Genomic DNA, 13,692 nt, shown 5'->3' with positions numbered 1-13,692 from the left:
GCTACCTTTGCGAGAATTATAAATACTTAATAATGTTTCCTAATGCCAATTACTTGCGTGTTGCTACTGCAACTGCATGCAAAGACAAACCAACGGTTACTAAAAAGTTGTACAACCTCCACACCGGTTGATGGCAGTCGTCGACATCATATCACCCTGGGGGTGGGTTTGTGTGAGTGTTTTGAAAAACATGGCGGCTCCCATTTACAAGTGTGAGTATGCTCGTCGGTTATGTTAAATTAACGGTCTATTTCTCAGCATAATATAACTAATTTGGTGTATTTGCGTTCTGGCATTCTCTAAATCAGCATGTGTAACGGTATACTCATATTTTAGTGTTTTTACGGTTGGCAATGTTGACTTATCATGTTGGATGAGTAATGAGCTTGCCCGCTATTGCATGCATTGAAAACGCCTTCCTGACTTTAAGTGCCACAATAATTAAGTGGTCCACCACCACATCAGTAGAGTTGTTGAGAGTTGCACACAAGATATCTAATCAGTTATTGTAACTATCCACAGTACATTAGTGATTTTACTTTAATTGATCAGCTGCTAGCCGAATGGTAATCACTTGACTCCCATTACTGTCTCGACGCGTCTCTCGAATGCATGAAACAAACAGCGTTTTTGTTTTTTATTCATCACAGGGACTAATGATGATACCGCCATGTTAATAGACTGGCGAGCGCGCAATGCAGGTATCTTCTCAGGCAGGAGATTGACTGCCATCAGAGGTTACGAGTAAGTGATTAGATCTATTTTCCGGGATCGTAATCGGATTTGGAAAACATCGGGTTTTTTTCCATAATATTTCTGCTCTGTGTATACCCCAGTCTTTCTTGAACTTATTTTATGTCCCTCTACACAGGGTGTTTGTCAAGGAGAGAGGGTTGGAAGGGCTGGTATCACCAGCATTCATCAAAAAGAAATGGGAAAATCTCAAACAAAAATATGTGGTAAGTTGTGTTTATAGGTTGTTGTTTAGAAGCTGAAAAAATTCCCCATTTGTCATAGGCGTTGTATAATATTGTATTGTTTTTGTAGACCCTAAAAAGAGTGTCAATGGAAAGCGGTACAGACGCTGCAGCTGAGAGTTGGAGATGGTACAGCCAGATGGAGGATGCCCTTGGGGGTAGGATCCCAGAAATCAAGCCTTCCTGTAACATAAAAATGCCTGCAGTCTTTATCTCTACTGACCATGATGACATGGTCCACTCCCTGGAACTGACTGTGGACCCCCAGTCCCCTCCTCCCCTTCCTCCCCCTCCTCCGATAAAGAGGCAGAGGACTAATTCAACTGACGTCATGCTGGAGTTCCTGGGCAAGCAAGAGGACCGCGACCAGCAGAGGGACATTGAGTGGATTCAGAGAGAGGAACTGAGGGAGAGGGAGGCTCTGGAGAGGGAGGAGCAGCGGGAGAGCGAAGCTGTGGAGCGAGAGGAACGGCGGGAAAGAGAGGCCATCGCCAGGGAGGCGAGACGAGAGAGGGAGGCAATAGAGCGAGAGGCTCGGAGAGAGAGGGATGCCGTCGAAAGAGAGGCTCGGAGAGACAGAGAAGCTAGAGAGAGGGAGGAGAGAAGGGAGCAAGAGTTCAGAGACAGGGAGGAAAGGAGGGAAACAGAGTTTAGAGAGAGACACGAGAGGATGGAGAGGGTGTATATGGAGAGAGAAGAACGGCTTCTTTCTATTCTAGAGAAGTTGCTGAACAAATGAGTGTTTGGTCTTGGGGAAACACACTTATGGTTCTCAAAAAAAAGGAATCCTGTAACAGGATTAACCTGTTTATGATGGGTTACCCTTTGTGGAAGGGGTATTCAGGCCTGTACACAATCAGCACTGCCAGGTTCTGGTTTGGAATTGCAAGGCTGTCATCCGCTTGTGTTGGACCAACTACCGGCCTTAAAACCTCATATTACCATGGTGCTCAATATCCAGTCAAGAGTAACGGTGGATTTGTGTAAGTCTCATTGATGACCCTGAAAGACCCTGTTTATTTGGGTATGGTCTTAAGGTAACATGCTTTCAATATTTGTGTAGTGTAGTACCATTAAGGTCCATGTGTATGTAATGTACATACATCTTGTACTGTTAGTCAGACATTTTTTTAGGACAAAATGTATTGGACATTTAGTCAATAATAAGTGTTGTCATATTTGGAAAATAAATGTTTGTTTTAAAAGTTTTTTCCCTTGTGGTAGTTAATGTGTCCAACCGCTACATTTAGAGAGAACACCGTATTGTTAACTATCACCAATAGCCACTGGGTGTTGACTTCTATTAGCTTGGCCACACCCACCTAGATCTCCTTCCAGGGAGATACTAGTCTGGAACACCATAGTTCACCAGCGTTTAAATTGGTCGGCATATTACCTGCCCAATCAGTGACGAGAGGGCATAACAATATAGTTTGGAAATCGAAAGTGACTGGTAAACGGTAGTAGCAATGCCTGCAAAGATCAAAAATTGCAGTCAGAAGAATGTGGGAATTTATTTATAGCAAAGGTAGGCTCACATACATTGTTTCCTGACTGCTTATGTGGTTTACTGCCAGTTTGTAAAGTTTAGGCAAAGTAGGCAGTAACTTCAGCAATCCCTGATCAATGAGACTGGTATTTTGTTGAAACTAGAATCATGACAGAAAATTAATACACTATCAACACAAAGAAAATCAATAACTTTATTAAAAATAAGTTACACCACTTAATTTACAATATAAAACAATTTATTTGCAGGAATGCAAAAAACACTTGTTAGCCACCAACAAACTGGTTCATAAACCTGGCTAAGGGTTGAAGATGATGCTGACTCCCTGTGGGAGTGTAGTGTTTAGAAAAACCCTGCATATCACAATCCATGGAGTAAAGAAAAAGAAGCTCAAAGCTGCAGTATCCCTTTAGAACTGGGGTAGTCTCTACTCCAGTTATTGCTGTTCTTACTTCACTTACTAGGTGTAGTCTAGGACGGTGAACAGAGGCAGCTCCTCCAATGTTTACGGCAAAGATTCTAGAACACTCCGCTCTAGAATCTTTGGTTTACGGTCAGTTATGTCTACATGAATAGTATGCACGATGGCTTTTAGACATCATTGTGTAGCAGAGCACACCTTCATAAAAGGAAGCTGTTGTATAAAAAAGTTAAGACCTGTTATTCCACTGAGGAAAAAGGGATACTGCAGAACCTCTTTTTAAAAAGTAGTTGGCGCTGTTGTTTTAATGTTTTGCTTTTTTTTTTTTTTGTTTTTTATAAAAGTAACAGTTTTCCTAGAACTATGATACAACCAATAACTATCCTGTTGAAAGATAATGAAGGCAAGGCTTGTTTAAGCTCATATGAGTTTGACAAGGCCCAGTTCCATGGTTTGAAATGTCTGGGAAACAGCATATAAAAAAAAAAAACGAACTTTACACAAAGAGAGTTCTGATGTTGCCCTTGTGCCTAATTTGCAGGAGCTGGGTCAAGCCCTGCTTTCATCACAAGGTTCCCTATGTACAGTAAAGATAGGGCAGTTTAAATCCTCCATATTGAGGTAGTTAACCAACCCTTTATTAAAAGAGAAAAAAAGAGAAATAAACAAAAATAGACTAGTTCTGAAAAGAACCACATGCCTGGAATGCCTGACTGTTCATGCCAGGTGGTTACACCTTAAAAAGACTGCAAACATCATCCATATGATCAATAATAAAAAAAGTAGACATATTCCATGATAAAGCTAAAATTAGCACAAAAATATACATAGCATCATGCTCCTCAGAGCCACATCAAACTTGACTCCAGAATTCTAATGGAGGATTCTCTCTGTACAGAAGACACCAGTCCCAGCTAACTCAAAATAAAAGAAAACAAAACAAAATAAAGGCGATGAATCCTAATATACATGTAAGTGGTCAGACCTCGCAGAAGTCTATGATTTCTTGAGTGCATTTGTTGTTAGCTAGGACTGGGTTTTGACCTTTATGTCGATCCTCTGTTTGAATTCTGGTGTGACAAAGTGCAAATTAAGATTTTCATAACAATAAAAAAAAAAAAAAAGGTCTTTCTGAGGAACCTTCAGGAAAACAAATGATGTTCAACTACAAATGGCAAACTCTTTGGGGATAGATAGGGTTCTGAAGTGTGGGTAGTACAGATGGTGGCGAGTTGATGTCTAAACACTGCAAAAAGTCCAAAAACATGTTGCGTTTGCTCGTGTGGCAGTCTTGGAGATATGCTTCAGTAAGGCTGTAGAAGCACTGGACCGCTGAAATGACCTTACCATCAAATCGACTGGCAGCAGCTTCTGGTGCAACCCCCTATTCCAAGTTAGTCTTCATAGTGACTGGTCAGCACCGTCCTCCACCCCTTTTCCCTGCTTGTCGGGTAACAAAAGGAAACAATTAGGAGAGAATTCAACTATCTGAGCTTTAAACAAGACATAAACAAACACCAACTAAAAATACAGATAAGTGCATGGCAGACATAATTAGATTGAGAACATCACTGGGGATGTTGAGACGATAGAACTAAACAAAGAGGGGGGAAAAAAAGAAATCTGAAGGCAGTCACCATCACTACCACCAACATCCTTCCAATTCACATGCACAAGACTATGGCTTAAGGAAAACAAGCAGAACAGTGATACTGGTGTGTCTAATTGGTGACAAGAATAGTGGGGGAAAAAGTTATGGCCTGTTATTTTGTTTTTAAAATGAAGTTTTAGCCTAGAGGCAGGTAAGTGCATGCATGCAAATTACTTCCTGAAAGTTTTTAGTCTTAGAAGTAAGTACATGCAGAGCCAGATCAGTGTTAAAAGCGTTTGGAGACAGATATTCTGTCTGATTTTGCCGAGTTCTCCTTTCAAAAGGAATCAAATTGTGCTTCCTGTGATCTCTGGTTCCTAAGTTGATGGATGCACCATCACAAGGTTATCCTGATAGCTAGAAACATCTTTGTTTTAATGGGATTCCTTTAACAAAATCCTTCAAAGTGTTTTTTCCCCAATGGAAGAACGTTTTAATCAACATATGCTTTTGGGTTTGCGGTAACTGAAATGATGAAGTATGTCACTACACATACATATAAAAGTTGGAGAAAGTGGATAGAGGATGCCGACTTGGTGATTACAAATTTGATGGCATGCATAAGTGAGGTTGCAGCATGTGGCTAACATAGGCAAACCTTTGCGTCCTTTTCTTCCACAAGGAGCTTTAAATTTGTAGGCAATTTAAGGAGAAAATTTGCCGAAACATGAATTTGAAACACAATTTGAGTTTGTTTTTCGTACACTGATGCGTGTAATGTTTATTAAAGCAGACAAAACAGCAAAGTACAAGCCAAAATGTAAAGCCAAAAAAAGTCTTTTTCCCCCCCAAAACAACAACGCTATTGTACTAGCATTTTCTTTTGTAACATACAAATGGTCTTTGTGGTAAATACAATATGAGGAGATAAATGCTTTGCAGCTGTCACCTACTTAAGACATGGAGACCAAAATTGCTATGAACATACAAGATGCTAAAGCCAAATAGACATGTTGAGCACATTAAGTAAAATTTAATTTTTTCCCCCTTTTTTTCAAATCCGAGATTATAGATCACTGATTGAACACAAATTTAAAACAATAAAACCAGTACGCCCGAAGCACAGAGTGACTACTTTTCAAGTCCAAGCGGATTATTGAAAATATGTACATTAAAAACCGTGCCAGATATCACCAATTAGTAAACCGTAAGCAACCATATGGATTGAAGGGCCAATCAGTTGTCAGATTGAGTCTTTTTCGGTTTCTTTCTTTTAATAAAAAAAGAGGGTTTGTAGGAAAAAAAATAAAAATTATAAAATAAAAATCAGCCCTACAGTTCTAGTTCCACTGTTGCCCAAAAGAATCCTGATAAAACTCCTGGTTGTCAGATTTGTAACCATAGTTACCAGAATGATCACCACCTTGTAGCGGTTGCTGAGCAATGGGTTGAGAGCCCCAGTTCTGATTATTGGTTTGGCGGCGCTTGGAATCTGGCTGGCTGTACCCGTCAGCTTTGCGCTTTCCTCCTACACTTCCACCGCGGCCACCCCTCGCACCACGTACCCCGCGGCCTCTCGGTTGCGCACCTCCTCTGGACCCCCGTGACCCTCTGCTTGCTCCTGGACCCCCGCCGCCTCGCTGGGGGTAACCGCCGGCCCCTCCTCGGCTCCGGGGCGCCCCCGCCCCTCCTCTCCCTCTGGCTGGAGAGGCGCCTCCTCGTGCGCCCCCTCGGCTGCTTCTGGCCCTGGCTGGCGGAGCCTGAAAGTCGTCGTAACCGTAGTAGGGATCGTCATAGCCACCGCGGTAGTTGTGGTAGTCATAGCCATAGTAGTCATAGTAGTCCTCGTAGCCATAGTAGTCAGAGGGGTAGGCATAACCCCCCCGACCACCGCCTCTGCCCCGGCCTCTAGGGGGAGGGGGCATGTGAGGGGGGCCGTAGTAATAATAGTCATCATACCTAGGGGATGAAGGTAGAGGGAAACAGGCTTTGGACAAAGCTAGGACCAACCATTCAGTACTTTTTAACCAAAGGAAATTGATTTTGTTAGGATCTTTATAGGGTATTCTGGTGCCTTACAATTGTGTTTTAGCTGCCTGTCGCTGGGCCTTGCGCTCTTTTCTCTTCTGGTCGGGGGGCTTTGCAAAAACAATTTCAATTGGTTCACCCTCCAGCTCTTTCCCATTCATTTCAGCCAGAGCCTGCACAGATTCCCAGCAGAAAATGAAGTTTAGTTTAGTGAGACTTCCGTCGTCCTTATTGAACTGTATAAAAGCAGACACGCTCAGGTCTCTTACCTTGACGGCTCCGTCCCGTTCCTCAAAGTGAACGAAGGCATAATCTTTCAGTTTCTTTACACGTTCCAGCTTACCAAACTGACTGAATGCTTTTTCAAGTATTTCTTCCGTTACGCTATTTGCAAGGTTTCGAACAAACAGAACTTTGACCTGGAACAAAATGATGCAAGATACAATAAAAATGTGATAATTGCCATCAGAAAGCCATACCTAACATGGACACACACACAGAGCTGATGCATCTTTGTCACATTTCTGATACAGATGCAGCTACACAACCAGCGAAGTATAGGGGCTTCCATATCCAATAAAATCAATACCACCTCCTATAGACCCAACACAAAGGCTACATAATGGCCAATCCATATCACCAACACCTGTAGTGCTCTCAGATTGCATAATAATAACCTGCCATGATTCCTTTACATCTTATTCATTAGACCTGCTGGTTTCAGTCCATTTCTGCATTTCCTAGCCTGATGTTTGATTAACGCCTCATGAATTTAACAGCTGCTGACAACATTAACAGGATTGTTTTGCTTCAACCTGGACCATGAAACTTTCAACTGTGAACGTATAAAGGGCGGGCTCTCCCCTCCTGCAATGCTGAAGCCAAAAAGTGAACAGACTGCGTTACCTTAGACATGACCTCAGGGTCTGGGTCCTCAATGGGGTCAGCCCACTCGACCGTGACTACGTTGCCCCAGACCTTCACCTTGCCGCTCATGAGACGCCGTCGGGCCTGGGCGGCTGCTTTGTGGTCCTCGTATTCTAGGAAGCAGAAGCCTCGGTTCTTCTTTTTGTCATCAGGCTGATGGTACAGGATGACATCATTAAGACCCTCTGTCGGGGGGCAAAAGAGGAAATATTTAATGGGTCATGTAGTAGTTGATAGTGCATTAGCAATGAAAGAAGAAAAACGACCACATCAGTTTTTATTAGGCTACGTTGGGCAGAGAGTCCTCCATTTTTATAATTTTAGAAGTCTTTCTAGTGTTCACAGCTTGTGACAATTAAGTGAGGCCCGACTGAGTGTCACAGTTAGAGAGGAGACTGATGACCTCCAATGGATCAATCTGTCACAGCATCAATTATTCACTTCACTTAAAATATACATAAGGCATCCACACAAAAGACCATGTCTCACCTGTGACTTTAGAAAACTCCTCCACGATCTGTTCTTTCGTTTTGCTTTTGGGGATTGACCCAACAAACAGTCTATTATTCGCAACCGATATACACACTCCAATGTGTTTGCCCGGGCGAATTTCATGATTGTTAAACTGGGGGAAACAAGATGAGAAATAGAATCATGGTAATTTTGAATGGTAGATCTTGATCACATCACAGGACCTTTACAAATGCACAACAGGGTAATATTCAATGTGAAAAAAAACAGGTTCACGATGATGCAGTCTACAATGTCACAGAGCACTAAAAAGTTCAATAAAGCTCAATAAAGTCTAACTAACAGAATTTGCAGAAACAGAAAGTCCAATGGCTCACATAAAAATCAGTGTGCACAACTTTAATGGCTTTGACATCTTTACATCTCTCGGTAATGTGCAATCTGCAAAAGCTATAGACCCTTTCAATCTCTTCCTAGAGGGTTTCCAGTTGAAACGTTCAAAACCAACACAGTTACTTTGAAATGAAAATGTATCAGACTTTAGCATAATGCTCTACAAAATGTTGACTTTAAAACTTTTTTTTTTTTTGTCTGTCCCCAAGTTACCATTAGCATTAGCTCAATGCCTTGGGAATGCAAATGTTTGTTTATGCAGTAGAAAGGGTCTATAAGCCTACTACCACTACAAACTTATTTGAACACTCCAGCAGAACAGAAATGAGACAATGAGACAGACACACTTACTAGCTTCACTGCCTCCTGCGCAGCATCTTTAGTGCAGAAAGTGATGAAGGCGTAGCCCCTGTTCAGGCCGGTGAGAGGGTCCATCATGAGCCGCAGATCCCATATTGAGCCGGCCTTCTCAAACAAAGGCACCAGTTCATCTTCAAACAAATCCCTTGGAATCTTCCCAACAAATATCTTAAAGGAAAAGGGTATAGATTCAAGTTACAAAGGTTAATGAATCATAAACCAGAGTTCACAAGAACACTGGAGTTTGACACTCCTTCAGATCTTAGCGGTAAACGGTCATCGTAACCAAGGTTACTCCAGAATACATCATTCATCATATGGACAGTCTCAATTGTCATTGTAACATGACAAATATAGTGTCAGGCTCTGAACTTGTACATTTTCACACTAGAAGAAGCAACTTTGATGGGGTCCAATTTCTTTGTGCTGGAACATTAAGTCAAATGGAGATTATGTGATAAGTCTTTCACGCTTGTTTATTTGATGCAGTTTACAGTCTTGTGAGCTTTGCTGGAGCACCAGGCCAGGTGAATACAGTGCAGGAGGATGTAGAGTGGTGCTGACGGTGTTCTCACCTCCGTGCCAACATGGGGCTGGTGTCCTGAGTACACCGACTCTGGTGGGGGTCCACCGTACTTCCTCTGTCCTGTCGTCACGTCTAGTGTGTAGTTGGTTCTCTCAAGCAGCGCCTGCCAAAGTCATCAGACTGCCATCAGAAAGCGGGAAGCTAATCTAAACTACTAACCACTGTCCAGAGCAAAATCAATTCACTTAAAATTAACAAAGGCAATCAATCAACCAACCAACATGCACTATGATCACACTGCATAAATAATTGGTACACTTACAGATCTATTTGCTTACAGGTTTACTTAATCATCTTAATCACCTACTTTTATTTTTGCTTCATCTGGTCCTTTAGTAGAGTCTGAAACTTTGGTCCCTTGCTTCTCCCGCTGTCTGTACGTCTTCATTACTCCACACAAATAGGCACTTTTGTTCTGCAGAGACGAGAAGATGGTTTGCCGCTTTACCTCCAAGTCCCATAGCAGCATTAGGCTATTATCTTAATCGAAACATTGAGCACAAACTTACTTGCACATGTGAAAGATCGCTTTCCTTAAACTGAACGAGAACTTGTAGTGCAGCTTCTTCATTGAATTCTTTCAAGGCCTCTATTGCCCTTTCATCTAAGTCGCTGTGTGCTACAAGGCCTGGGGTAAAAGACATGTCAACCATAAGACTTTTGTTCAGTAAAACCAGCAAATACAAAGAATCACCTCTTTTGTCCAGTGAAATCTTGACAAGAACCATCATAGCCATCCATAAATTACTCCCACAGAGAGAATCAATAGCCTCACAAGGACATTTAGATCAACACACAAAGACCCTGTCAGAGTCATATGAATGCATACAACAAGCCACAATTAACTGAGCTTACATTTAAGGTACACTTCAAAGAAAAACACATAATTAATCCAGGAATAAAAAAATATTCATTTCTCAACACTGTACAAAGAAAGACTGTGCATTGTATAGCTTTGGCACAAGCCTACCTCTATGTACCTCAACCCCTCCCGTGGACACACACACAGACACACACCACTCTTTTGCTGATTAGTGTGCCTTTAGGCAGTGGGCTTTAGAGGGGCACATCACCTGTCCTAGCATCAGACAGCTGCTACTATTGTTCCTGAGCCTACCCAGCTGGCTTTCCTTTCCCATGGGACCATACCAAGAAGCACCTCTAATACAGAGCCCACCCCCCCCCCCCCTCCCCCATACCACCCCCAACAACAGTTTACTAATCCACACAGTGTGCTTTCTTCTATACACAATGCACTTAGGGTTTAATCTGTCTACTGAAGGCGTTGAGAATTTTGTCAATTGCAACTGCAGTACCCATTTTGTCAGGCAACCACACAAAGTTGCTAGGCTACTGTAGATTTCCTGATTCCCACTCCGCAGAGCAAATAGATGTAGCTTACAAAATACATGCACAGGAGAAAATATCTGGGAGCGAAAAGAGTGTGTTTTGGGTACTTATCACAGGCTTACCTGCTACGTAAATTTCATCTAGTTTTTCAGCAACTTTCTGTGGTAAACCAGCTTCTAACAAAGTTTGGAAATGGTCAGAATGGGTAACTGCAGCGGTCGTGTCCATTGGTTCTTCTGTACCATTTCCATTAACATGTTCTGTTGCCATGTCTCCAGCAATCTGTTCAAATGCAATGGGCCAAATTAATTGAGAGGTTGGGAGGATCAAAGAATTGATATGAATCAGGGTCATCAATATATCATCATGTAAGTTAATTTGTGTAAATTGTTTATCAGACACCAGAAAGTGACAGCAAAGCCATGTTATTCAAAAACATCCAACAGTGAAGTTAGTCTTAAAGCATCCGACCAGTTTTGCTGTAGGAAAAGGTCCATCTAACCAGTTGGGCACCTTCATGTTGCCATAAAATGCATTAACATTAGTGCTTTAAGACTTTGTCAACTGACTGCTTAGTGTTTACTTCCTTAACGTTAAATAAATACTAACGATGTAAACAATAGTAGCGTTAACCTCAAACAACTTGTTAACACAAGTACTACATCCACACATGCAAATATAGCAAGACAGCTAGGCAAAAATGCTTATGTGGAGTTATATATGGTTATGTATAAAAGGAAGATAGTAAAACAACATTCACGTTAGCAACAGCCATGGCAGTAAGTTCGGCCACATCACTTAATGAACGTCAAGGCTAGCTAACTTTAGACATGTAACGTTAGGCCAAGTTTACGTTCGTAACCATACCTTGGAATTCCCACTTCTATGTTATAGCATAGTTAAGTGATTACTTTCATTTTAATGCCAATTGCAGTTGCAGCTAAAGCTAATGCTAGCTCAATATCATTGCTAACTACACAGCACTGTGATTTGCTTGTTGACATGCCGCTTGCAGCTCACGAATAATCAACGTTACATTATACTTAAGACATGTAATACATCTTTCAAACATGTCATATTTACATTTATATATCTGTGACTGGGAACACAGAGTATTGACATTCGGCTGGTAAGCAAAGCACGCCTGACACATAAATTACAATGGCTTGGAAGGGCCTCAGAAAGCTAACGTAGGCTGACATTAGCAAGTCTTCTCTAATTACCTGATCACTGCATATAAGTTGACTAGGTTACAGGCTAGCTTTGGAAGCCAGCAACCAAGCCAGTGAGTTTGTGGTCAGTCTGTCAAGTCAAGCTCATTTCCCCTTTCCCCATAAACCAACACGCAGCCACACATTAGGTAGCTGTCCAAGCTAGCGATAGCATAGAAGCTAACGCATCTGACAAAAAAAAAATCTCATTCCATGTTAGAGACAACCCACGTTAACTGAAATAACGTTAGCTCACCATGCCCTGTCAAAACGTTAACCTCTGTCATCTAGCAAGCTACCTGCATCAACGAGAAGTTTCATGAATCAGTGTAGGGTTTGCATACTGCAGAGGTAAAGATCAGTGAATAAAGATAACGTTAGCGTTATTGAATGTCAATGTAACGTTAGACCTTCATTGATCCAACCGAAATCAAAAATCTAGCCGGCTAGGTGGGTTAGCTCGGAACAGTCAGTGGACTCCGTGAATAATAAGTCTGTCGTAAGTTATCATGCCAGCAATTGCAATACAGGTATAACACAATGCCTACTAAGAAGTCAGAACTACTAATCAACGTGTTGTTTAGGAGTTCACAGTGTGCAACATAATCTTGAAATCAACCCAAATGACCAACGTGCCGCCACATAACTGGAGTCCATTTTCAAAAAGCCGGGTGGCTACAGCACAAGACAAACCACTTCTCACATTGTTTAGAAACACTACAGCCATAAAAAATAGATAGCATTCTGTAGGGCGAGCAATTTACAGTTCAAGATATAGTTACCTTAAGATGGCTCAATAAGGTGCACGGTAAGGATCGGTTCAATTTTGGGGGTGTTTTTATGAAAAGAAATAAATCTACGACTCCCCGGCGTAAGTCCGGTCGGGTTCTTTCACTTCGGGTGATGTAAAATGGCGGATACGTTCACGCCAGGATTTCTCACGCATCTATGGGGTTTCTGAGACAATCATACACGGGCTCAGTTGTCTGTAGATAGTAAACACTGGAACTATAGCCAGTCTCTGCAGGAACTGTAAACCGAATTCCAGCCCGTCTACGTAGACCTAGAATAAAAATCGTGGAATAGATGTTTACACTGAATAGAATGCTACAAATTATCAGCGCAATTTGAGCCTATCGTTTTACACAATCATTTAACAATTTTGTCATATAGGCTACTGTTCGGACGGTAGTCTACTGTTGTATGATAGTGCAGGTAGGCTATAATTTCTCACAGAGTTTTTATCTATACAAAATGGGATCGGTTCTGGTTTTCATGCATTTTTACAGGCCACAAATACGGGGACAAGAGAAAACAGGTAGGCCTATTACCATATGGTAAGGCCAATATACTCTTAAAATGTACAATAACTGACCGAATCTGTCTGTAGGAAAATGCAGACACATTGGGTAGAATCACAAATAGTTCATAGACAGTTGTAATAAAGAAATAACATGTTAAACAGAAATTGTTTATTGAGAGTAAATGTGTTATTGATCAGTTTTAAAGGACGATTTAATCAATTGCTCGGGAAAAGTGATTTAGAAATAGAACTACGACTCTGACTCTGAGCTAGAGGAAGAGCTGGATGAACTTGAGCTCGAGCTAGAACTGGATCTTGAACTAGAGGTCAAACTACTAGAGAAACTAGAGGTGGAGTCAGATTCACTTGCGAGATATCTGTCATATAACTCAAAAATCTCCCAGAAAAATTCTAAGTCTGAATCTGAATCTGATTCAGAGTCACTCAAATAATGTAAGGCCCTCTGCTCTGGACTCATGACTTCTCTTGGAATACGGGTTTGCTGAGGCATGATGGTCATCCTCAGGTTTTCTCTGTTGTTCAAACTGTCACGGGACCTGAAGA

At 41.6% G+C, this 13,692-nt stretch overlaps 2 protein-coding genes across 6 annotated transcripts; one reads left to right on the top strand and one right to left on the bottom strand.

Annotated features, from left to right (window-relative positions):
• Positions 1-4: 4 nt before the first annotated feature.
• LOC143109505 (uncharacterized) lies at positions 5-2,185 on the top strand. The gene is made up of 4 exons (XM_076272264.1): positions 5-212; positions 651-744; positions 872-959; positions 1,048-2,185. The coding sequence occupies exons 1-4, from the start codon at positions 131-133 to the stop codon at positions 1,714-1,716; spliced, it is 933 nt and encodes a 310-aa protein (XP_076128379.1). The 5' UTR covers positions 5-130; the 3' UTR covers positions 1,717-2,185.
• Positions 2,186-2,666: 481 nt separating this feature from the next.
• On the bottom strand, positions 2,667-12,719 carry LOC143110464 (heterogeneous nuclear ribonucleoprotein Q-like). Of its 5 annotated transcripts, none has more exons than XM_076273366.1 (12): positions 12,608-12,719; positions 10,737-10,896; positions 9,774-9,892; positions 9,572-9,679; positions 9,254-9,367; positions 8,670-8,846; positions 7,944-8,079; positions 7,434-7,639; positions 6,797-6,946; positions 6,579-6,700; positions 5,908-6,458; positions 2,667-4,351 (listed from the first exon to the last, which is right to left on the bottom strand). In XM_076273366.1, exons 2-12 carry the CDS (start codon positions 10,882-10,884, stop codon positions 4,323-4,325), a joined length of 1,860 nt encoding a protein of 619 aa, XP_076129481.1. In that variant the 5' UTR covers positions 10,885-10,896; positions 12,608-12,719; the 3' UTR covers positions 2,667-4,322. The 5 variants fall into 5 exon arrangements, with proteins under 5 accessions (XP_076129481.1, XP_076129482.1, XP_076129483.1 ...); XM_076273367.1 differs by having other exon boundaries at positions 2,667-4,348; XM_076273368.1 differs by having other exon boundaries at positions 2,667-4,348; positions 5,923-6,458.
• Between the last annotated feature and the right edge of the window lie 973 nt (positions 12,720-13,692).

The sequence above is a fragment of the Alosa pseudoharengus genome, unplaced genomic scaffold (assembly GCF_046254945.1).
Source record: "Alosa pseudoharengus isolate Yale_2024_CS ecotype anadromous, Long Island Sound unplaced genomic scaffold, YU_APseudo_1.1 YU_APseudo_1.1_scf_7, whole genome shotgun sequence".
In the NCBI taxonomy this organism is placed as follows: Eukaryota; Metazoa; Chordata; class Actinopteri; order Clupeiformes; family Clupeidae; genus Alosa; species Alosa pseudoharengus.
The sequence above is the reverse complement of the archived record's forward strand: the minus strand, read 5'-3'. Positions and strand labels throughout refer to the sequence as shown.